The sequence below is a fragment of the Lipotes vexillifer genome, unplaced genomic scaffold (assembly GCF_000442215.2).
Source record: "Lipotes vexillifer unplaced genomic scaffold, Lipotes_vexillifer_v1.1 scaffold542, whole genome shotgun sequence".
In the NCBI taxonomy this organism is placed as follows: Eukaryota; Metazoa; Chordata; class Mammalia; order Artiodactyla; family Lipotidae; genus Lipotes; species Lipotes vexillifer.
In genome coordinates this window covers 1,567,812-1,591,574 of record NW_006773166.1, presented here as the reverse complement: position 1 = coordinate 1,591,574, position 23,763 = coordinate 1,567,812, and the positions used below count along the sequence as shown (strand labels likewise).

The 23,763-nt window shown below is 49.5% G+C and overlaps 1 protein-coding gene across 1 annotated transcript in view; it reads left to right on the top strand.

The window, feature by feature from the left end:
* ADCK1 (aarF domain containing kinase 1) overlaps positions 1 to 23,763 on the top strand; it is a 109,585-nt gene that overhangs the window by 71,936 nt on the left and 13,886 nt on the right. The window contains exons 6-7 of the mRNA XM_007448146.1: positions 9,633 to 9,791; positions 16,336 to 16,452. Coding sequence (XP_007448208.1) covers positions 9,633 to 9,791; positions 16,336 to 16,452 — 276 coding nt within the window. The remainder of the gene's footprint in view (positions 1 to 9,632; positions 9,792 to 16,335; positions 16,453 to 23,763) is intronic.

Here is a 23,763-nt window from a genome sequence, read left to right as displayed (position 1 = left end):
TCTTTCCCTTTCCTTGGTTCCCTTTCCTCACTTTGGACGCTTAGTTTATTCTTTCAACTCACTTTGACTAAACACGTACATAGGACACAAGAGTGAGTGACCTGCATCTTCATCTTCAGGGGAGCTCCCCATTTAGTGGAGCAGACAGGCTTGTACACAAAACAGCCCTTGACTATGAGCTCCGTCAAAGGGGTGTTTGCAGAGTGCCGTGGAGCCCTGTGCCTGGACTGTTGGGGGCATCAGGGAGGCTTCACCAAGGCACCCACGAGACAGCCGGGCAGGGGACGGATGACCCAGCCTGTGCGAAGGCCCTGAGTCTTAGGGGAGCAGGGTGTGCTTGGAGAGCTTCAGCTGGTTCAGACGGAACGAGCTGGGCGTGCGTGCAGATGAGGCTGGGAAGGTAGGCAGGACAGAACATGAAGGGCCTCTTATTCCAGGCTCAGGCGCAGAATGGTATACATAGTAAGTACGTATTTACTGTGGAACCGAGCAGATCTGATTTTCTTCTGTAGTTAGTGGGGAACCATTTAAGAATTTTAATCAGGGGAATGTCGTGATCAGATGTGCCTTAGAAATACAAGTCTGTTGACAGTCTGGAGGATGTATTGGAAGGCAGAAAGACTGTAGCCAGGGAGACTAATTGAGGGGCTGCAGCCTTGGTCTGAGAGAGGAAAGATGATGCGAACCCAGGCAGTGTAATGGGGGTGGAGGAGACGCATGGATTCACAGGGTGGAATCATCAGGACTTTGTGACCAGCTTTACATGGGATGGGGGAAAATACTGGTATGAATGAAAATGAAAACAAGTTGTAAGTTTCTGGCTTAAATGATTAAATTTAGGTGCCTTTAACGATGTGTATCAGTCGGGATTCAGTTGGGGGAAAAAAGAACTTGCTCTAGGTATCTCAGAGGGAATTTAAAACAGAACATGGGGTTCACAGGGGATGGAATTTCTGAGAAGCCAAGTGGAATGGTGAGATTGTCACCAATAGCAGGAAGCCACTGCCACCCTCCAGGTGGAGGGACAAGGAGAAGAGGTGGTTCCCTGGAGCCCAGGTGCTGGGGCCACCTGAGGGGAGTGGATCACAGACCTCCGGCCTGTCACCTGGGGTTGGAGCCACAGATGCTGTTTGAGGCAGTGGGTGTTTCACCTCCTCCTGTCCCCCCCCCCCACCCACCCCCCTGTATTCCACCAAACCTAGCTGGAAGCCGGTTGGCAAGGGAGCCTAGGGAATGTAGTTTCTTATGAGATTAAGGGGGTGGGATGGATGTCAGAGCAAGTGGAGTGGGTGATGGAGCAACTGTGTTCTGTAAGACATTGCCGTCAGCAGTTTTAGATCAGGATCTCTCTGTCGGTCTGCAATTCAGGCTGGAAATACAGATTCTGGATTTATCAGCAAGGAGACTCATGGGAGCTGAATCTGGGGCGGTAGCTGAGATGACTTAGAAAAGCTATATAGAGTAAAAATAAAAGGAGGGGGTAAAGAAAGAGCTGTGGGGAGCATCATGCCCAGGAGGATGAGATCCAGAGGGAACTAAGAAAGCATGGTCAGAGGGATTAGAGGGGAACCAGGACTGAGCAGCTACATCCAATGAGAACAATGTAGAGAAGAGAGCACTGTCAGTTATCTAGCATCCCAACTGATACAACCACTAGTCTGCGTGATGAACCACCTGAAAACGCAGTGGCTTAAAACACCAGTCGTGTATTTTGCTCATGACTCTGCAACCTGGGCAGGGTGTGGCAGAGAGACTCATCTCTGTTTTATGTGGTGCCAGCTGGGGTGGCTTAACTGCAACAGGAGGACCCACTCACACGGCTGGCGAGTTGGTTCTGGCTGTTGGCTGGGAGCTCAGCCGGGGCTGTGGGTCAGGGCCTTAGACCCTCACCAAGGCCTCTCCAAGGATGGTTGGGCTTCCTCACAGCATGGTGGCTGGGTTCTAAGAGGGAGTGTCCCAAGAGAATAAGGCTGAAAGCACATTATAGTTTTATGACTTAGCTGTGGCAGTCACGCAGGTTACTCCTTCCTTACTTTATTGGTAAGAGCAAGAGTCACAAAGTCCGCCTTGGTTTAAGAGGCAGGGAAATAGATTCTACCTCTTGATGGGGGAGTGGCACGGTTCCAGAAGAGCATTAGAGTGGGAGGTATTGTTGCAGCCATTTTGGAAAATATAATCTGTCAGAATTACTGCATGTTGTCAAATGCAATATAAATTTGTAAAGCTCTGAAAAGAGTATTTTGGATTTGGTGACTTAGAGTTCTTGGGAAGAGCAGGGAGAGTGGGGTGAGTGGGGTGGAAGAGAATTGAGGCCTCAGGGAGCAGAGATGGTTAATGTAGACTCCTCTTTTCATGTTTAGCCATGGATGGTGGGGGAGGGTGAGCATAGTGGTTAGAGCAGAGCACAGGATTAGCGGCGGGGACCTGGGGCAGGCTGTAGCTGATGGGGAAGGGACAGCGGAGCTGGGGACTTGGAGATTTAGGAGAGAGAAGGAACTGATAGATCTGGTTTAGGAGGAGCCTGGAGGGATTGGGCTCCGAGGACACAGGTGGAAACATTAGACTTTGGCAGCCTTTGTTTGAGGCTAGAGGAAGGTAGTAAGGCTGGGTACAGATGAGTGAGTGGGGCAGAGGGGGAAGGTGGGGAAAGTGGACAGCTGAGTCGTACCAGCCTGATAGCCTCTATTTTTTCTCTCAAGTAGGAGGTAAGACCATCTGCTGAGAAAGAGGGGGTAGGAGGTGGCATGGAGACTTGAGCGGGGAAATGAAGGTTTGGAATATTGCTGGGTGCAGTGGAAAAGGGAGCTGACCGGGACTCGGGAGCGGGGTTGCCGAGTGGCATTGGGCAGCCACCTGGAAACCTTAGTTTTCTGAAGCATCAGTCAGTAGCTATGGAACAGCCATAGATGCAAGTTCACTGTGAGTCTCGGAGGATCCCTGGGTGTCCTGGGACCCAGCAGCCATGCCTGCATTAGCTGGGAACCTGTCTCTGCCCGGTGGTGCCAGCAGACCCACTGGGGCTGGGAGGACAGCTGACATCTTTTCTTTGCTCAGAGCCTCAGTGCTCCCTAAGTAATGGTGGCCGTAAGGTCAATATCAATAATAGTAGTAATAAAAATTTGGCATCTTCCTGCCTGAGATAAGCATCAGATGCTTTTCTTGGAAATTACCAGCCCTGTGACTATGTGCAGAGCACAAAGTGGCTCCTTCGCAGTGGCTGGGGCTGTGATCGCGAGGCAGATCAGAGACCCACACTCACAGCCTTCAGGAGAGAAGCTGGAAATGAGGCCTGAGGTCACCACCTCTATGGACCGTCAGCATTAGCAGCAGCACAGAGTGGTACTGCCTTGTCACTGGGCTTGGCCTCTGGTGGAAAAAAGTCCTATCTGGTCATCCTTTCTGCTTTACAACTAAGAGGTGCCAACTGGAAAGCTCATTTTGTTTTATATTTGAAATGAGTATTACTATTTTTTTCTAAGTCCAGACCTAAATGGTGCCTTGATTTTAGGAATGACACATACTCCAGTGTGCTTGCTAGGAAAAAAATGATTTCTAGGAGGCATTAGGGCTATCGTACCCACCAGAAACTTAGAGACAGAGGGGAGGCAAAGCTACTTTCCTGAAGAGTCCACTGGTGTTTCTTTTCATGCCAATTCCAGGTATTGTGTGTCCTCATGCTTCTCTCCCACTGCCCACTATTGTCTCTCTCTCATCTCCAACCCTGTGATTGATCACAGCCTGGTCTTGAGAGGAAGAAAACCTGATTAAAGTAGTTCATGCTAAGGAGAGAGTGGCTAATAGGCTTAACCTCTGGATATTTGCAGTTTAAGAAGTGGGCTTGTAAATCCAAACACATATCTGCTGTAAGGATAGAGGTTTGCAGAAATGAGACTTTTGAGAATAAGGAGGTGGGGGCTACTAGCTATATCAGTTAGTATGCTTTTAACTGCATGTATCAGGACATCCAACTAAAAGTGGTATAAATAATAGTAACCTATATTATCTTACATTACAAGACATTTGGAAGTAGGGTCAGCTGTTTCAAGGTTGACTAATCCATCACGTCTTTGTGGTTTTTAAGGACCCAGGTTCTTTATGTCTTCCACTCTGCCAGCTCAGCTTCCTGGCTTGTCCTTCTAAGGTAGTGCCCCTCATAGCTGCAAAACGGCTCCGGGGTTCCTGCTATTACAAGTAGATGACGTCCAGATGCCAGAGAGGGCCTGTTTCTTCCCTCATATTAAAAAGTAGCCCCTTAATAGAATTCCTTTCAGTTTTCATTGGCCAGAAGCAGGTCAACATCCCCAAGCCTGAATCAGTCTTGGCAAGAGGATTGGGACCACTTTGATTGGCTTAGACCAATCATGATTTGCCTTCTCAGGCTAAGGCCTGCCTTCCTTGAAGGACAAGAAAGATGCAGAAAATGGAGGTTCTGTTAGCCGGGAAGTTGGCACCCAACAGCATGTTCCACCCTGGTGTTTTGTGTCTCCTCCTCTTGGGGAAGGGGATGGTCTCGGTGATGGCTGTTGACCAGTCCTAGAGAAACAGAGGCTGACTCTCAGTAAATGGTGATGAACTTGATGGTGTCGGTGACTTTGCACAAAAGAGAAAGGCACAGCCAAGGGTGTTTTCAGCTTTGTCATTATCACCTGATATTGTCCCTTTAATAGTTGGGGCAACTCTACTTCTAGATGCACGGCCAGTGACTCTTATTGATTTGAGTGGCTGTCCAGAGCCAGACTAATTGGGCCCAGAGATTGGAACAGTGATTCAGCAGCAAGGGGAGAACTGACAAGGCAGAGTCTGTCTGCTGGCGGGCTGGCTTTGCAACAGTTCTTGCCTGCCCACGATAGCAGGGAGCTTAGCAGGCCGGGTCTCACTGCCACGCTCACCATTTGAGAACAGGGTAGGACTCAGTTGACCCATGAGGCAGTAGTAAGACCATCATTCCCAGGTCCCAATAGCACTATCCTGTATCACTGCCTGTTATCCCTTAAGCTTCTGAAATTGATGATGAACACCCCCATGCTCTATCACCCCCTAAAGAATCTAACTCATGGCCAGGCTCCCCGCCCTTCATGTACCACCTGTCCCCAAGGTGCTCTGCAGCATTAGGGTAGAACTCTCTGATCTGAGCACCAGAATCCCATCCACCCACCATTTGATGTCATCCAGCCCATACCAAGGGTCTCTAAAAGTAAAGACCTGTGACAGTTATGTTTTTGATTTTTTTTTGAACAACATTTTCAGTGCATGCTGTCTGTCATCTTGTTTCTTTTCTGAATGTGTTGATTGAACAGTGGGTGGCTAGGTAATGTTTGTGTTGGCACAGAATCCAACAGCTGATTTTATTTTTTTTAAATACATTTTTAAAAGCCCCAGAGATGTAGACCATCCCATGGAAACTTCTCTTCACCCTGTAATTCTGCTTTCTAAAAAGTATGCACTTTAATAACTTATCAGAGCAAAGATAAACCCCATGAATGGTAAGCTATTTGCATCACTCTGAACTGATTTTCGATCCTTGTCGAACATCCATTTTTACCAGTTCAGATCCGTGTAGGCGTTCTATTTAGTGTCCTGTTTTTCCATAGAACATTATTTCTTTTATAATATGTAATAACTTGATAGCAGTAACTCGAATTTCAGTTGCATTTTACAGTTTACAAAGCTCTTTTTATGCCTTATCTCAAGCTTCCTATTGTATTGTCCTGTACTGTATTGCCTGAGACAGGGCTGCATAAAGAAAGAAGTGAAAAAAAAAAACCAAACCAACACGTGGGTCCAAGTCCCGCATTTGAAATTAAAAGCTATGTGACCTTGAGAAGTGCTTTAACCTCTTGGATCTGACTCCCTTCTCTGTGAAATGGACAAGAAGAGGAAGAAATGAGAGCATGTATATAAAGTGCCTCATAGCGCAGTGCCTATGCCTGGATAATGATAATTCCCCCCCCTTTTTTTTTTTTTTTGCTATTATAAATAGCAGTCACTAGTTTTCAACTTTTATGTGACTCTCAATTTTTCCATTACATTTCTGTGTGGCTCATAATTTATTTTTCCTACTGTGAGCCAATAGCCCTATAGGAGAATGACTTCATTATTCTACCTTGAAGGAAGTATTAATTGTTGAATATACCTTGATTGATTAACAAGACTCCAAATCAAGTAGAATATTCTCAGGCATCTTAAAACTGTGGTTCCCCAAAGTTCAGAGGTAGTCCTTTCTCCACCAGAATCTTAGAGGCATAAAAACTTAATGCATTTGGGTAATGCACATGTGAACATATAATTATTTCTGGGGAGAGGGCAAACCTTTTGGAATGTTCATTTATTCATTCACTCATTCATTCATGTGAATATTCAGTAAACATCTGCTGGTTATTGAGTACATGCTAGGCACTGGTGGAAAATTGGCTGCTGGAAGAATTTTATGGAGAAGATAAATTTGGGGGAAAAATCAAAAAGTCAAATTGATAACAACACCTGTTTTATTTTCGTTGATTGCACCTGTTGTCAAAAAAGAAAAACTTGAATCTACTTAGGGCAGGCTGTTAAGAATGGAATTGAATAAAAACAGAAGATGAAACTGAGGAGTTTTATTTTATTTTCCCAAGCCAAGAAAAGTCTAAAGTGACAGCAGCCCAAACCATTTTAGACTTGGACCAGACAAATTTTAACCTGACCCCTCTCCCCACCCACTGTGAAGTTCAAGGGATTGATAACCCCCCTGAATTATGTACAAAATTATGGGAGTATTTACATTTTCTGGGCTTCATAGCTGGCATCAAAATTTCAAATTGGTGACTTCCTATAAAGGGGATGGTGTCCTATAAAGCTAAGAACCCCTGACTTCCATTCAAACAGACCCTCTCATTTTAAAGGAACCAAGGAAGTGACATGCCACCCACCACAGAATGCTTTTGAGACCAGTTTTATGAGTAGTGCAAAGTTTTTTGGGTTATGAATTAGTTTACTAATTAGTTATTAGCAATTAATATCAATCAATAAAATCTTTGGCTGCTTTTATGATTCATGACATTAAGTATTAATAATAATCAGTAGTACTAGTAATGACTAATCACATAATTGATTAGTAACAGAAGAGTCTTTAAAGTGCCTTTCAGTGCTGTTTGGATATTAATGATAATTAAAAATTTCACAAATAGCAGTGACCATACAAATGATGAGGAGTTATTGTGTGGCCAGAAGCCTCATCTCCTGGTATAGACTCCACTGGGCTACATGTGGGTCTCTGTGTATACCTACGTCTGGTCCAAAGTCATTACCAAGAAGGTAATCAGTACATTTTGATTGAACAAATGAGTGAGACTCATTGTGGCTCCTTCCTTGTCCCTCCTGGGTGGGAAGCTGTGGAATCTAGGCTGGAGCAAAACACCCAAGAGGGTTCTTGCTTGAACTCAGAGCCCAGAGATTGGAATTCAGGTGCCTCGGATGACAGGTGTGCCCTTAGCCTGGGCTGGGCAGGTGCTTCTGTTTCCTGTGCACCAGCTCTGCCTCCCCTTTGGTGACAGCTGAGGGCCATCTGGGGACACGGTGATGATGAGACAGGATGCCCGGCTCTGACACATGCGGCCTGGGCCTCACTGTTGCCACCTCTTCCTTCTTGTTTCGTGTGACGGAAACAGAAACAAAACATAAACTAAATCGATTATCATAAGGTCACAGGTCTTGCCCCTGAAAGACTAGACAAGACTTAAAGGAAATTAGACTGCAGCCGAATGTAATTAAAATGGGTTTGAGAGAAATTGAGTATAATAACCCTGTGTGATGATTCTTTTAGAATGGCGTCTGGTACATTGCCTCAGACATAGGATTTAAAAACAAAGCTGTAAAATGCCTTGTAGTTAATGGCCCTACTTTAGATTTATTTCTTTGTGCTGCATGTGCCTAATGCAGTGTTGGACATCATATCATAGACCAGGGCAAACAGAAGCATGAGACAAGGCTCATAGCTGGGGCTCAGTAAGGCCTTCTGGGTAGACTGGGTGGTGTCTCGGTCAGCTCAGGCTCTGCCATAACAAAATACCATAGACTGGGAGGCTTAAATGACAGACACTTATTTCTCACAGTTCTAGAGGCTGGGAAGTCTAAGATCAAGGTGCCAGCTGATTGGGTTCCTGGTAGGAGCCTCTTCCTGGCTTGTAGACAGATGGCTGCCGTCTCCCTGTGTCCTCACCTGGCGAGGAAGGGGAGAGCCCTGGTCTCTCTTTCTCTTCTTATAAGGACACTAATCTTGTCACAGGGGCCCTACTTTCATGAGCTCATCTAGACCCAGTTGCTTCCCAAAGGCCCCACCTCCAAACACCATCACCCTGAGGTTAGGGCTTAACATATGAATTTGGGAGCTACATAAGCATTAAGTCCATAACAGATGGGGAGGGTCTCTTGGTACCAATAGGCCCATATGGTTCTTTAGTTCTCGCTCCTTGTCCTTTTCCTCTAGCCAGGGCTAGAGATGGGGATTCTCAGGGAACTATACCAAGAATTACTGGGAGGATCTATCAGTGGTTCTCCCCAGGCCTGACTTTGAACACCAACAGGAGGGCTTATAGAACAGGAGAGGTGCCTTCTGTGTCCCTCCCCCCCCGCCCAATGCTGGAACATCCCCCATGTCCCTGGCATCACCCTTGCTTACCCACTACAGTGCTATAGTCTGTGAACTTGTGAGACCATCTCAAATCCAGAGCTCCAGTGGTGGGGTAGCCTCAGAACTGAGTCCCTGCCCACGGAGGGGCCGTGCTGTGCTCTGCAGATGTCCTTGGGCTCTTGTTCTCGGCCAGTGGTGTTTGTTTCACATAATTAAACTGACAACTGAAATGCCACATAAGTCTTCTGAAACTCACTCTTTCATCATGTCCTGACTCAAGGGTCCACCGTGGGCCGAGATCTCCAAAAATCCAAGCTTTTCACCCAAGTGGTCAAATCCCTTATCTCTTACTCCTCTTGTCTTAGCCAACCTTGGTTTCTTATTCCAATTTGATTTTTTATCATGAAATATTTTAGATGTATTCAATACAAAAAGCATAGAAAATAATATAAATGCTCAGGTACCAACCACTCAGCCTAAGAAATAAACAAAATGTAGCTGCTGTCCCCTCCCAGCCCTTTATAAACAGGACCACGGAGCACAAATCTGGGAGAAGCAAAGGCAGCAATTCAGCAACGTGCTTAAGAACAAGGGTTTTGGGACCGGGTAGACCCAAGGGGAATTCTGGCTCTGCTTCCTTGCTGGGCGAATTCAGGAAAATCACATAACCTCTCAGAGGCTCAACTTTCTTAATCTGTAAAATGCAGATGATAAGGGTGTGTACCTCCCAGAGACACTGTGAAGAATAAATGGAGGAATAAGGCAGGTAATAGTGCTTACCCAGTGCTGGGCAAGTGGGGAACGCTCAGTAAATGGTGGTGGCGGTTTCTGCTCGCGGCTGTTGGGCTTTCATAATCTTGGATTTGGACTACAGAGATGGGCCCCAGGGGAGCCGTTTGCCCACCCACCCTTACTCCAGGGGCGGCCTGGGGACTTGTCAACGCCCAGACCGAGGCAGGAGGACAGAGAATGTACCTCCCTTGGTGGGGGCCATGGACAGACTGATGGGGTGCTTGATGGGTTTTAGGTGCTCGTCCTGGCCGTGAAGCAGCTATTTCCAGAGTTTGAGTTCATGTGGTTGGTGGATGAAGCCAAGAAGAACCTGCCTTTGGAGCTGGATTTCCTCAACGAGGGGAGGAACGCCGAGAAAGTGGCCCAAATGCTCAAGCACTTTGACTTCCTAAAGGTAATGACATTGATGACGGTGATGGTGATAGCTAATGCTAGTATACTCTGGCACTGTTCCTAAAACTACCTGTATTACATCAGCTCATTGAGTATGCAGGTCTGTATCACACAACACATGTGTCCTAGAAATCTCCACAGTATGCAGAATCGCACAACAGAAACCACAAGGTTTATGGGCAAAATAGGGTTAGGCTTACCACATTGAAAAATGTCACCAGTGACCCAGAAAATAAAAGCGGATAGGAACCTAATGAAATGGTACCATAGTTTTACACGTGGTAAGTGGCTAAGAAATACATTAAGACCACAGTACACATGCCACTTTACTTGACACGGGCTTGTGGAAGTGGGCATCAGAAGAGTGGCTGCTTAGGAGTTACTGTGAAGAGGTGGAAGGAGAGTCATCTGAAATTGGACAGCTGTTGTGACGCCAGTTATGGGTGAGTGTAACCCATAACACATGTGGTGACGTTTGAGGTGTGTCTGCTTTGTGTATTCCTGTGTGGATCAGCTGGATACAGTTTTCTGTGTTTCCGAGTATTTCTCGCAGATGATACTGCACATAAGTGAATGTAAAATTGGTGTTGTGATTAAATTGTCCCCTAATTTATCAGTCACATTGGAACAGATTTGTGTTTTCAAGTATTTACTAGAACTGCTGGTGTGATAGGAGACACTTACTGTGGGAAACAACGTCAAATAACACAAAGTCCCAGCTCAGTGAGAGGTCCTGCTCTAAGGATTCAGAAGAAGGGGCTCCTGTGGGGAGCAGGGCAGGGAAGGCTCCAGTGAGGAGTTGGCCTTGGAGCTGGTCTTTGAGGACTGTCCTGATGTTCCCCACAGGGCCCGTGGAGGTCAGAGTGAGAGAGATGCATGCCCACACCACTGCTCTTCCAGCACATTTTGTCCGTGGTGGGGCTTGGGTTCATTTTCCGGGCGTACCGCTTCATCACAGCAGTGCAGGGGTTGGGTCCCTCTGGCAGTCTACATGGAGAGATTGACTTTCAACTCTTGGAAGAGATCAACCCTTTGCTCTTAACTGGGGAGGCCTGGAGAATGTGGGAGGGGGAGGCACAGGGCTCCAGGTACTAGTTCTGGAGCAAACAGTCAAGTGGGGCTCTTCCTGGGGAGGGTGTCTCAGCATATGGACTGGAAGGTCTCTTGCTCTGGACTAAAGTATCCACATGGCTCCTGAAGACATCCTGAGAAACAGAGACTGTGTTTATACTGTACTTCTGCTCTCTGGATTTATTAATAGAGATGGGGAGACTGAGGGTGCATCTACCCTAGCTGCCTGAGAGTCCTAGAGCTTGGTTCACGGGAGGAAGACCTACAACTGTGATGAGCAGTGTGGCGTCTTGATAACGCTGATTTGGTGGAAGGTGTAGCCACTGGCAAAGTTCAGCTTTTTGAGTGAGTTGGGGGTCAGGTCTGTCAAGATGCCCCCAGTGTGCTTGACTGGCTTTTCCTTAAACAGCCCTACGAGGCAAATGCCATTGTTCGTACAGACCCTCTTGCTTGGGCAAATCCAGATGATCTGGTAACATTGCCCCAGCCTTGAGCTTCACACCACCAATTCAATGAAAACTTGGCTTTCTAATGCAAGTAATAATATTAACTAATTAGAATAATGCTGTGGGGTCTGAATTATGCTTCCACTTACATATTCCTTTTCTTTCAGTCCATTATTCCACATTTATTGAGCATTTCCTGAGCCTGTTGCTGTGCTAGGATCTGGAGGGTACCTAGATGAGTAAGAGATGGTTGGCTCCTGCCTGGGAAGACTTCCCATCTAGTGGGGGACAAACACACAGCATGTTGTTATAGTACAGGTTGGTTAGCACTATGCCAGAGACTGATCTATGTTTCTGTGGATGCCCAAGAGGGAGTACTTAACTCCACCCAGGTAAGGAGCTCAGAGGGGGCTTCCAAGACCTGTTGATTATACAAAGGGATAGGCAATGTTTACTGCATGTTTCTTCTGCGGCACTGAACACTATGCCGATACTAGGACACTGAATCCTTCCAACAGCCATCATCCCATTTTACAGATGGTAGTCTTAGAGGAGAGGAGTTAGGGTACAAACGGGATTTTCTGACTTCAACTCTGAGGCTCGTCTAAGGACATTCTGTTGCCTCTTAGCCGGCAGGGGTGGTCCTCCGCGTCAAACAGAACCGTCTCCTCCACTGTTCCCATGGAAACAGCAAAATCATCCCCTGGCTGGGGCCAACTAGCATCTGTCAGACCAAGACATGTAATAATAATAATAATAACACAAATTTTTGAAACGAGGATGCCAAATGGGTAAATAATTAGTGTAATGATTTGACCTGCTGCTTCTAAAACCCGCACACCATTCCTAAGACAATGGTAGAATTAAGGCTCCTGAGTAATTAATTTTCTCTGAACACATAACAAGTGGGAAGCAAATTTTGCGTTGCGAACCCCACTCAGCTCTTAAAACAGGAGATAGATTGCTTTTGCACACTGGCACCCCATCACAACATCTGTGCGTAATTAAGCCTCAGCAAAGAGTTTACCTCTCAGTGTGTGAGGCCTCTTCCAGTGGGGTTTAATAACCTCAGCCCTATGCTATAAATCTCTGAGCCTCAGACAAGCACTGAATGCAAATGTGGTGTCGGGGAGACGGGGAGAAGGTGATGGGGCAGCCAGGCCGAACGGTCAGACCAGGGCATTTGTAGATCTGGCATCAGAGTGTGTGTATGCTGTGGGGAGGGGACAGGACAAGCAGTGAGGTTTGTGACTGACCTTGGGGACAACTGGGACAAGATAGAGGGAGAAGCCTTATAACCACAGGGTTTGGGACTGGAAGGGATGAGAGTGTGTCTCTATATGTGGAGGTGGGGCTTGGTGGGGGGTTGTCTCTTGAGCAGGGCCCACTCCAGGGTTTTTTAGTGCAAGGTAAGGGGCCTGGGACTCTCCAGAAAGTGTGGGCAAACCCTGAGGAGATGAGCATGCTTTTGGTGAAACACCATAACTTCCTAAGACTCTCAAAGATTAAGAAGCACTGATGTGTAATAATTAGTGTTAGTTAATATTTTTTACATGCCTGTGCTGTGTTAGACACTTTTAAAGTGCTTTATGTATATTTACTCTTTAATCGTTATACAACCCCACAAGGGAAATGCCATTATTAGCTCCATGTCAGCAGCAGGGAAGCTGAGGCCCAGAGAGATGAAGCCACTTGCCCAAGTTTACACAGTTCCCTGGTAAGGGACAGAGGCAGCCTGGCCCCAGGCCTGCATGTTAAACCTTGAGCTCTTCTCCCTCTGTGATAACTTATGGGCAGATCTGAGTTATGCTGAACTGTCTGTTCATTAGCTCTCAGCCCTGGCTGTGTTTCAGAACCGGTGAAATTCTACGTGGCTGTCATATGGCAGCTGCCGTGTTGAGCACCAGGACCTCGTACATGCTAGTAGGAAGTAAGGAGCGCCGCTTTCCTTGTAACTGTCGTCACCCTTTTACAGTGAGGGAACTGGCACTCAGAGAGGTTATAAAACTTACCCAAGTCACACAGCTCGGAGGTGGCAGAGCAGGGGCTCCAGCCTGACAGTCTGACTTCAGGTCTGTGCTCTGCTCCACTGGGCTCGGCTAATGGGACGACTGTGGGCCTGGATGACGGGGGGCTGGCCCGGACAAGCCAGGTGTGCTGACCAAGCACAGGAACAAAGAGGAAGCACAGGGTCAAGGCCAGTTAATGAGGCTGAGGCCAGGGTTTGGGGCTGGAACTTTCCATAATCTGTGCCCTCCTTCCGGGGGTCAGGATTGGCTCTGGTATGGGGGCAGGCAGAGCCTACAGGAGTGGGGCCTCTGCTCTGTGGTGAGAAGTTTAGATGGCCAGACCCAGAGGTCCTGATGGCCTATGTGGGGTGAGCAGGCACCCTGGCCAGGAGCCGCTCGGGGTTTATTTTTGTTTGGGCAGGGGACAGGGTGGTTCTTATTGCCTCTTTAAAAATCTTCTCTTTCGGGCTTCCCTGGTGGCGCAGTGGTTGAGAGTCCGCCTGCCGATGCAGGGGACACAGGTTCGTGCCCCGGTCCGGGAGGATCCCACATGGCGCGGAGCGGCTGGGCCCGTGAGCCATGGCCGCTGAGCCTGCGCGTCCGGAGCCTGTGCTCCGCAGCGGGAGAGGCCACAACGGTGAGAGGCCCGCGTACCGCAAAAAAAAAAAAAAAATCTTCTCTTTCATTTTCCATTCCTTGATGGAAGAAGCTGAGGAAGGAATGGTGGTGAAACATTGCTGTTGGGGTGAAGTAAATTTCACCTTATAGCCCCGGAGCCTCCTGCTCACGTGATGATTTAGGGGCGAGTCACTTGACCTTGTGTCCCCTGTCAAGCCAAGTTTCTCCTAATTGAGCAGGAGGCACATTTGCATTTTGCTGGCATTTCCATGTTACATCCATCGAGGGGCAACTGCCGCCCTCCCTGAGCCCCCAGGACAAAGCCTTCTGCCTCCCATTTTTTTGCTGTCTCTGCTGTTTCAGAGCTAAGCAGCTGAGGCAGGCGCACATTCCACTGGGAGACTGGGTTGGTTGCATTTGGAGGGAGACTGGGGGGAAAGGTGGAAGAGGGGGAACCCAGTACACCGGTGACCCTGACTAACAAGCCCAGGGAGTCTCCAGCTTTTGGGTTTTCTCTCTGGCCTGTGGCTCTTTCTTGGCTGTTTTCCTTGTTGCCCCAGGCGGGCACGGAGGGGAGGGACCTGACCTCCAGTTTCCAGAGCCCCAGGCACCCACGGCCAAGCTTGGGTCCCAGACAAAGCAGGGGAAGGACTTAACCCCCAAATATGTCCCTTTCATTTGGAAGCCACCACCAACAGCAGCAAACTTGCCACTCATATTTTTAAAGAGATATTTTTGAAAAATGCCAAGCGAGACTGAATTTTAAGTTCAAAGTAATGTAGGGTCACAGATTTCTCTAATGGCCTAGATTTTCAAATGGCAAGAATTGCAGGAAAGGAGCAAAGCAAAATGACACCTGGTTTCAGTAGGAACTTTTGTTCCAGGGAGCCCAGGGTGTTCACTTGTACGTATGGCACCTTTTGTCCCCAGAGCTCCTTATTGAGATGGAGCAGGAACAGTCTCCTTTCTAATGAGGGAAACTGAGGCATGGAGGAGTTAAATGTCTGGACTCAGACACAACAGTTGTTAGCAGAACCAGGAACAAGAAAGGTTTCTTGACTTGAGGGCTGCTATCTTTCTGCTAGGTGAGCTTTGAGGGTTGGGATGAGGGAAGTCCTTATTCCCCCAAACACTTGAATTAGGTGCCCTTGCTTCTTCATTCGTAAGTGGAATAAACCCATTAAGTTGTTGGGGAATCATGGCATGCTGAAATCCTGGTCATTCCTCCCTCCTGGCCATGGTGGGACTCATAGGTGTCAGTCACTCACATGGCAGCCCAGCAGTCCTTGGTGCAGCCCAATCTCTTGGCTACTCCTGGGGAAATCTGTCCTCTTTTTGGCTGTTGGGTGTCCTTAGAGTCAGAGGGGGTTGGAGAGCATATCAGTTAGGAATGCATTTGTCTGCAGGTAACTGACAGCCCCATTCAGAGTGTCTTAAACAAAAAGGATGTATTTTCCTCACATAGCAAGAAGGCTTGTAGCAGTTGCCTGTTGATATTGTCTCAGTGGTTTGACAGTATCAGAGCTGGCATCTCTGTGATTTTCTTAGACTTCTCCTCATGGTTATAAGATAGCTGCTGCAGCTCCAGGTATCACATTCACTCTCAGGGTAGGAAGAGAAGGGTAAGAAGAGTTGCAATATTTACAAACATCCCTTTTTATTAAGAAAATAAAAACCTTCCTACACCCCCTAACAGACCTCCACTTATGTCTCATAAGCCAGAACTGTGTCACATGGCCATAATTATTGCAGGGCAGGCAGGGAAAGTATTTAGTTTCCCCTGTCTCGGGGGAAGAGGAGGATTGGGAATAGGTGTTGGGTTAGGCTTCAGCACTGCCTGCCACAGGAGGCTTTAGGAAATGGGCATGAGAAAACTCATGACTTCGTGACTGAAAAATTTATCACTCAGCAAAAATTCATTCATTCAATCATCCATACGTATAATAACACCCATTGCACAGGTGAAGAAACTGAGGCAGAGGGTTTATATTCACATGAGGAGCCTGAAATAAGCCTGGTGTGAGAGAGACATTGCTTCTAACACCAACTCTGGCTCAGATATGAGAGGTTCCATGCATTTTCCCCTAAGTCCCAGTTTTAGTGTGGCCTCTTCATTGTGTCTGGAAGGCACTGAGGAGGGTGGGAAGCCCTTCTCTGGTCCCCAAGCAGGAGGGGTCACTAAAGGAGGCCTTGCACCTTGCTGGTGGAGGCGGAACAGCCTACCCTTCTCTCTTGGCCTGCCTCCTGCTTTCCCCACCAACCCCTGCTGGGGGGGGGGGGCCTTCCCTTCTGTTCCTGGGAGGAACGTGTGCTGATGTCTGGCTCACGTGCCTGTCTGCAGCCCCCTTGCCCGCAGCTTCCAGCCTCCTGCCTCCTTCTGACCTGCCCTTTCCTATTCCAGGTCCCCCAAATCTACTGGGAGCTGTCCACCAAGCGGGTCCTTCTGATGGAGTTTGTGGACGGTGGGCAGGTCAACGACAGAGACTACATGGAGAAGAACAAGATTGACGTCAACGAGGTAAAGTCAAGGGCGCTTGGCTGCTGACGCAGGACGGGGCTTGGGCGGGGCTGCCTAGCAAGGGCAGGTGTGTCTGGGTGAGGTCTCACGGCCTTGAAGTGGGGCCTGTTGTCTGAAGAATTATAACATCTCTGAGCACAAAGCAGTCTTCCAGGTCCTCTGTGGCAGCTCTCTGCCCATCTCCTAGAGCTGGGGTTGGCAGCAGGCAGCGGGGTGGGGCACGTGCTGAGCCCCACCTGCCCCCCCACCCCCAAGCAGCTCCTGCCCGGACAGGGGATTACCATCGGTCTTCTTGTGCCCCCTGAGCCCCGCAGTGCAGAGAAACTGAAGAACAATGGTGCAAATCCATGGGACTTAATCCTCTGCCCCTTGGGCCCTGGACGCACCTCCTCCCTCTTCCTGCCCTCCCCAGATCTCCAGGTATCAGGCCAAAAGGGCGCAGCAGTAGCCAGCTAGTGGCCTGGAGTGAAAAAAAGAGGGGCTTCTGTCTCCTGCCTGCCACCTGATAGGCCTCAGGGAAAGCTGACCGGTGGGCTGGGGCCTGTACCCCATTTTCTTCTTCTTGGTCACCATGGGGTCCCACAGGTAGGGATGAGGTTGTCTTTTTTCCAGCAGCATTCATCATTTTTTAGTCCCTACTCTGTGCTAGGTGTGAGGGTTCAGAGAGGAACTAGACACAATTCCCTTTGTCAGGGAGTTCCCAGCCTAGCACTGGAGTCAGACACACAACTCTATCCTTGTAGCTGTCTCTCAGGCAGTGCAGCAGGGGGTGAGCCAGTCCCCAGGGAACCACAAAGAAGTGCTCACCTCTGCCCCGGGCCGGCTTCCCCAGCAGGGGGAGCGGGGATTTGCTGCGCGCGCGCACGTGTGTGTGTGTGTGTGTGTGTGTGTGTGTGTGTGTGTCGGGGTGGAGGAGTTGGGGGCGCAGAGGTGGTACTGCAAGGAAGGGCTAAGGAGTGGTGAGGTTTTGCAGGGCTGCAGGCAGATGGTGAAGGCCTTGGGCATGACTCCGAGGTACTGGGGAGTCACTGAAGGGTGAGTAGTGCAGTGACATGACCCCTCTGGCTGGTGGGAGGAGGGAAGGAAAGGGACCAGACCCGGTAGAAGCGAATGCTCTTGGCTACTCCCTCTCGGGCAGCACACGACGATGGGCCTGTGGTCCCAGTGGTGGCCCAGAGGAAAAAGCCATACTTTGGCTCAGCAGACGAGCCAGTGGGAACGGCAGGAGAGTGTGCAGGCTGTGAGCCCAGGCCTTGGGTGCCTGTGTGGCCTCTGCAATGTGGACGATGAGAGCCTTACTTGTAAAAACGTTGGGAGGACCTCAAGAGTTAGTGCACAAGAGTGCTTAGAACAGTGCCTGGTGTATGCTGAGCACTCCAAAATGGCAGCAAGACTGTTGTTTTCACTCTTTTCTTTGGGCTCTGGCCTTTCCTTCCTCCTCCTTTATCTCCTTTTACAGTGAATGTTTGCTGAATGCCTGACTCCCTGTGCCAGGCCCTTTTCTCCATAATAAACTCAGGAGGGAGGTCTTATTGTCTCCATTTTGCAGATGAGGAATCAGAGATTCAGAGAAGGAAGGTAACTTGCCCAAGGTCACACAGCTAGTAGAGCTAGGATTGAAACCCAAGTCTCTCTGACTCCAGTACTCCTCTTAGTTCATAAAAGGAGGGCCTGCATCAGAGGGTATGGAGCTGCTACCAGGAGCATGTTTAGCCACAGCTGGCCTTGGATCCTGGGGACAGCTGTTGTCCCCTGACTTAGGGAACAGTGCTCCCAGAACCCTTCAGGGGCCTCTGGATGGGTGGGGAGGCTGGATGGGCCTCTCTACTCCCTACCCTGCTTCACCCAGGGCAGCTCTGCCATCACCTGAGTTGCCTATTGGGCTTTTTTGGAAGAGATCTGTTGCTTGGGGCCTGGGGACAGGGGGAGGATGAGAAAACTACTGTTCCGATTCAGGGCAAGCTCAGAGAGATAGCAGATGTCTTTCCCGAGGTCACCTGGCAGTAGCACAACTTGGGGCTTCTGACTCTGCTTCCCTCACTGTTGGCTAGAGGGTGTCTGGGCAGAGCTTCCTGCAGACGAGGGAGTGGTAAGACCTGCTTGCCCATCTCTTTCTCTGTTGGTTGGGGTGGGGGTATGTCTCCACATCTAGCCAGGGATCCTTTGTCCTTTGTCCACCAGGACTCTTGAGTACAAAGTCTTTGGTGCCAGTGAGGAGGGGAAGGGAGGGGAGGGGAGAGGTGGGGAGGGGAGGTCACCTCTTGTTTATCCTGAGCAGTCTTAAAGGGGAGCAGGGTCTCTCTGCCTGCTGATCAGGAAAGACTCCAGGGGCCTCAGGTTACTGGCGTTTAGTTACTGCCAGCTGCGGTGGGCTTTTCATGCCAGCAGCACCCCTAAATTCATTAATCTCTTTTGATCCAGTGAAGCCAGGGCTGTAATGGCATTTAATCAGGCAGCTTTGATTTTCAAAGACAAATGCAGACAAAGATGTGCTCTGGTGTAGTTGCTTGCTCTTGGCTGAGTGAGGTACCTGGGAGGAGGTTGGAGGTGGTTGGTGGGAGCTGGGGCTGGGTGATGCCCTCTGAGGGCCTGGGCTCATCTGCTTCTGCTTCCAACCCTCTTGAATCAGCTTTGCAGATAAGGCCAGTGTTCTGTGCAGAGCAGACCCTTGGTGGACATCCTATGAATTAGCGAACAAACTAAGCCAGTCTCATGCCCTGGATTGGCCTCTATGAGGCAGGGCTGCCCAGTAGAGTGTTGGTTTTTGTTTCCGTGGACATACAGAGTCGGGCAGGCTGATATCAGAGTAGTTTGGGGAAAACAATAGCAAAAATTATTATAAGCAACTTATATGTACCAAGCATGTGACAAATATAATCTCTACTCCTTACAGATGTCCTCCAAGGATATATTGTTAACCCCGTTTATAGATGAGAAAGGTGAAGCTCAGAGAGGTTAAACAATTTGCCCAACAACATCATACCACTAGCAGGGGCAGAGTCAGGAGTCAAACCCAGGTCTGCATGACTTCAAAGTCCTTGCACCTCCACCTTCTCTGTCTCCCTCCCAGGGATATGGCTGGGGCTGCAGTGGGTCCTGGGGCCACCTGGTTGACAGCCATGCCAGTAACTCCTCGAAGAAGGAGTTGGAATACCGACAGAAGTTTTGCCCAGCTCCCAGGGCACCATGTAAATGCAGCCCTTCACTCTCTAGCTTACATCAAGTTCATATTACAAACGTTCCATTTTCTAGAGATGTTGTGAGGGCTAGATGTGTCCTCCCAGCACAGCTCCTGGCGTGGGGCTAGAACTCTGAACTGGTAGCTAGTTGATGGTTGTTGCTGTTTTCATTATTATTATCATCACTGGGCCCTGCCCTTTCCTCTGTTACCTCCTTTGACCATTAACGTTTACTGACTGCCTGACTCTGGGTGCCAGGCCAGATCTGCATTACAAACTTAGGAGGGAGGTCTTGTCTCCATTTTGCAGATGAAAAATCAGAGACTCAGAGAGGGAAGGTAACTTACTTGAGGTCCCAGATCTTCATGGTACACCTCAGTGAGTTTTCATATGGATATACCGTGTACTCACCAGCCAGATAAAGGGACAAACCATTTCTAGCCCCCTGGCAGGCCCCCTCCTGCCCCCTCCCGGTTGATACCCTCACCCCCACCAGAGCTCCCGCTCTTCTGACTTCTGTTGCCATAGATCACCTCCTCCCTTACTGAATTTCATGTCAATGGCATCATACCATATAGTAATTTAGGCCTGGCATCTTTGTCCTCAATTGGCTGTGGGTCTTTTCTGGAAGCTCTGTTCTCTTCCATTGGTCTGTCCTTGCAATAATAACCATACTGTCTTAATTCCTTATTTTCTTAATCCCCTGCCCCTGGCTTCTAGGGTTTGCATAACCTGGGAGCCTCCTTGGTAGTATTCTGAGATGATGTCATTAAATACTTCCACAGGAACCTCAGGCTGGGCAGTGGGCGCTGGGACACGTGCTCTACTGTGCCGTTGCTGACCATTGGTGATGTTGGGAGACTAGGGACGGGCCCTACTGTGCGGAAATTAACCTATTATGGCTCTTACCAACCAACCTCAAAGCCACAGGCCTCATGGAAGACTAGTGGTGTGTGTGTGTGTGTGTGTGTGTGTGTGTGTGTGTGTGTGTGTGTGTGTGTGTGTGTGTGTGTGTGTAGCATGAAAGACTCCACGTGACTGAAAGTTTCTAAAAAAATTCTGAGGTTCTAAAACCTGTCTAGGACTGTGGGACTGAGTGGGCCTGTCCCTGGAGTGATTCTCCCTCCTGAGGACAGCCTGGCTGTGAGTGTTGCTTGGGGAGGGAAATACAGGGGACAGATAGGAGTGACAAGGGGCAAAGATCTCACCCCAGATCCTGGGGGAAAGGATAGTTAGTGGCATCTTGGCTGCCACAAGTTGTTGACTCAGCTGGAAGATGGGGCTCAGCAGGAAGTGGCTCTAGAAGGAATTGTTCCCAAGGGTGGGGAGGGCTCTAGATCCCTCCAAACACTTGTTAGTCATCCCCACTCCACTTTGAAGAGGCCTCCTCACCCTGCAGCGTCCCAGCCCAGTTGGGCTAGTATGTGAGGACCTGAAGACCAGTCCAAGTGGCCAGTTCCCCATAGACTCAGGTAGGGAAACACCAGTTTAGGCGACAAGAGACCTGGGTTCAAGCTCTATCTCTGCCAGTGGCCCGCTCTGTGACCTTGGACACATCACTCCCCTCCTCTGGGCCTCAATTTTCTTACTGAAGGCGTTGGGTTAGCGGGACTCTAAGGGTCTGTCCTGCTTGGATACTTTACAGAACAGCGACTCTTGGCTTGCTTGGAGATAATACTTGAATGCAGATTCCTGGGCCCCCACCCCAAACTTACTTATTAGAATCTGGGGTGGGAAGGGTTTCAAGAATCTGCATTTTAATGAACTCTCCAGGTGGTTCAGGCACTCACTGGAGTTCAGGAACCACCTGCCACAAGACCAGGGGGTCCCTGGCTGCCCCAGGTGAGCCCACAAGCCTCACCTCCACTGTTTTGTACATCCAGGCCCTGCCTAGGTGTGTTGTCTGGCCAGGGAGCATGGAGCCTGGGGAGCCAGCAGCCTGCAGGGGCCCTCGTTTGTCTGTGCTCTGAGCCCAGAAGCAGCATATTATTGAGGGCCTGACCCGGTGATCATATTTGCCAGTCACTTTAAGAGCTGGTGACAGTGACTGTCACTGATTTCATTAAGAATAAAGGTCGTGCAGGAGCACGCTTTCCTGGGCTGAATGGAGCCTCCTTAAGCCACAGGACGACTATTGATTGCAGGACCTTTATCGAAGGTTAATTGGATTTCAGTGAGTGTGTGTTTAAGACCCCACATGGGCTGAGGCCCAGTTGAATCTGTGTGAAATTAGCTGGGAGAAAGGTGACAAAGTCAGGAGCTGGGGTTGGGTGAGACAGGGACTGGAGGCCTGGTGGGCAACACCCGCCATCTGTGAAGGATGGGCTGGGTGCAGGGATGGCGGGCTCGCAAGAGACGCCAGCCTGTCTATCCCGGGGGCCCGGGAGTCTGCTGGGGGAAGAAGGCTGGGGGCTCCACAGTGGTCATTATGTGGACTTTGACTGGGCCCTCTGTCCCCATGATGGCCCTCTGGTCTGTGGTGTGGCTTGTAGAGCCTGTCTTTTTACCCCACTCCAGAGCGTAAATCTTGTCTTCCGTAAGGATCTGAAGGGGATCTGGAGGTTTAGCTCTTACTTTGGACTCCCAACCCATGTACCAGAGGTGCCAGGGCCTGAGTTGCTGGCCTCTCTAGGCTCCGAGACAGCAGACTTCAGGTTCCCCCACTGTCAGCTTAGGGTGCCCTGTCATCTAGCCTGCTGAGCCATTTTTCAGTAGCTGTCTGCTCCCCTCTGGCAAACACAGCCTGGCTAATCTCTCTGTGTGCTGTTTTTGGCCATTCTACTCTCTGTTGCAGTGGGGTCTCGGCCTTATCTGTTGCTTTTAGAGTCATTTTAGCGGGGCTGGTGAGGGAATGCAGTCAGTGCCTGGGTTCCATCTGCTATGTGTAGCCAGCCGCCCTTGCCATGTTTCTTCTTTCCAGTCGTTTTTCTATTCTGTGTCACTGGAGAAGCAGTGAAAGCATGTCAAACGCGTCTTTCAGCAGACGTTTCTTGAGCACCTACTAGGTGCAGGCCCCTCATGTCGGTGCCATAGGAGAGGTGTGGACAGAGCGTGGGACAAGTGGGCTCGTCAGGCGTCACCAAGGTTGCATGTATGATGGGAGGGGCAGAGGGTTCAAAGTCGGGCCACCTGGGGTTGTGTGTAGATCTGCCATTTATTGGCCAGGTACCCTTGGGTAAGTTACTTAAACTCCGAGTCTGAGTATCCTCCTCTGTACAGTTGGAGTGATAACAATACTTCCTTCACAGGGTCGTTGTGTGGCTTTGCAGGCTGTGAGGTTCTGTTAAAAAAAATAGTCATTTCTAATTCATGAGGTTATTAGTCACAGAGGCATGTCTTGCTCCACAGAATCTCCAAGAATCTTCTTGCTCCTCTCCTGTCCACCTCCTCTGTTGTCCGTGAGTATGTAGACTCAGGGGTGATCAGTGGTCATTGACTGAGCAAATGGGGACCCCCTTTCCTATCTCTAAAAGCCATGCTGCCCAAGTGTTTGCTCTTGTCTCCCGACACCAGCTTGGATTGTGTAGGACATTTGCTTTGTGCCCAGCATCATCCACCACTTGGCGGGTCACTCTGGTTCGGTGGTGGAAGGTGCTCAGAAGACTAGGGAAGAGAAGCCAGAGAGGCACAGAGACCCCCGGTTATGGAAATCACTAGAATGAAAACACCTCCTCCCATCGTCCACCCTCCGTAACTTCTCACACCAAATCTTCAGAAGCTTGGGGATGTTGGAGGGGTCCAGGTGCACAGATGGGTTCCTGGAGACTTATTTCCCCAACAGCAGGTGTGTCAGGAGTGGGGAACAGCATCACTTTGGAGTTGACCTTCCTGGCTTCTGCTGGCTCTGCTGCTTGCGAGCTGTGCTGCCTTGGTGGAGCTCATCACCCTTGGGGAGGCCCAGGTTCCTGCTGTAAAGTGGATACAAGAGAGTGTCAGGGGGCTTCCCTGGTGGCGCAGTGGTTGAGAGTCCGCCTGCCCATGCAGGCGACATGGGTTCGTGCCCCGGTCCGGGAAGATCCCACATGCCGTGGAGTGGCTAGGCCCGTGAGCCATGGCCGCTGAGCCTGCGCGTCCGGAGCCTGTGCTCCGCAACGGGAGAGGCCACAGCAGTGAGAGGCCCGTGTACCACAAA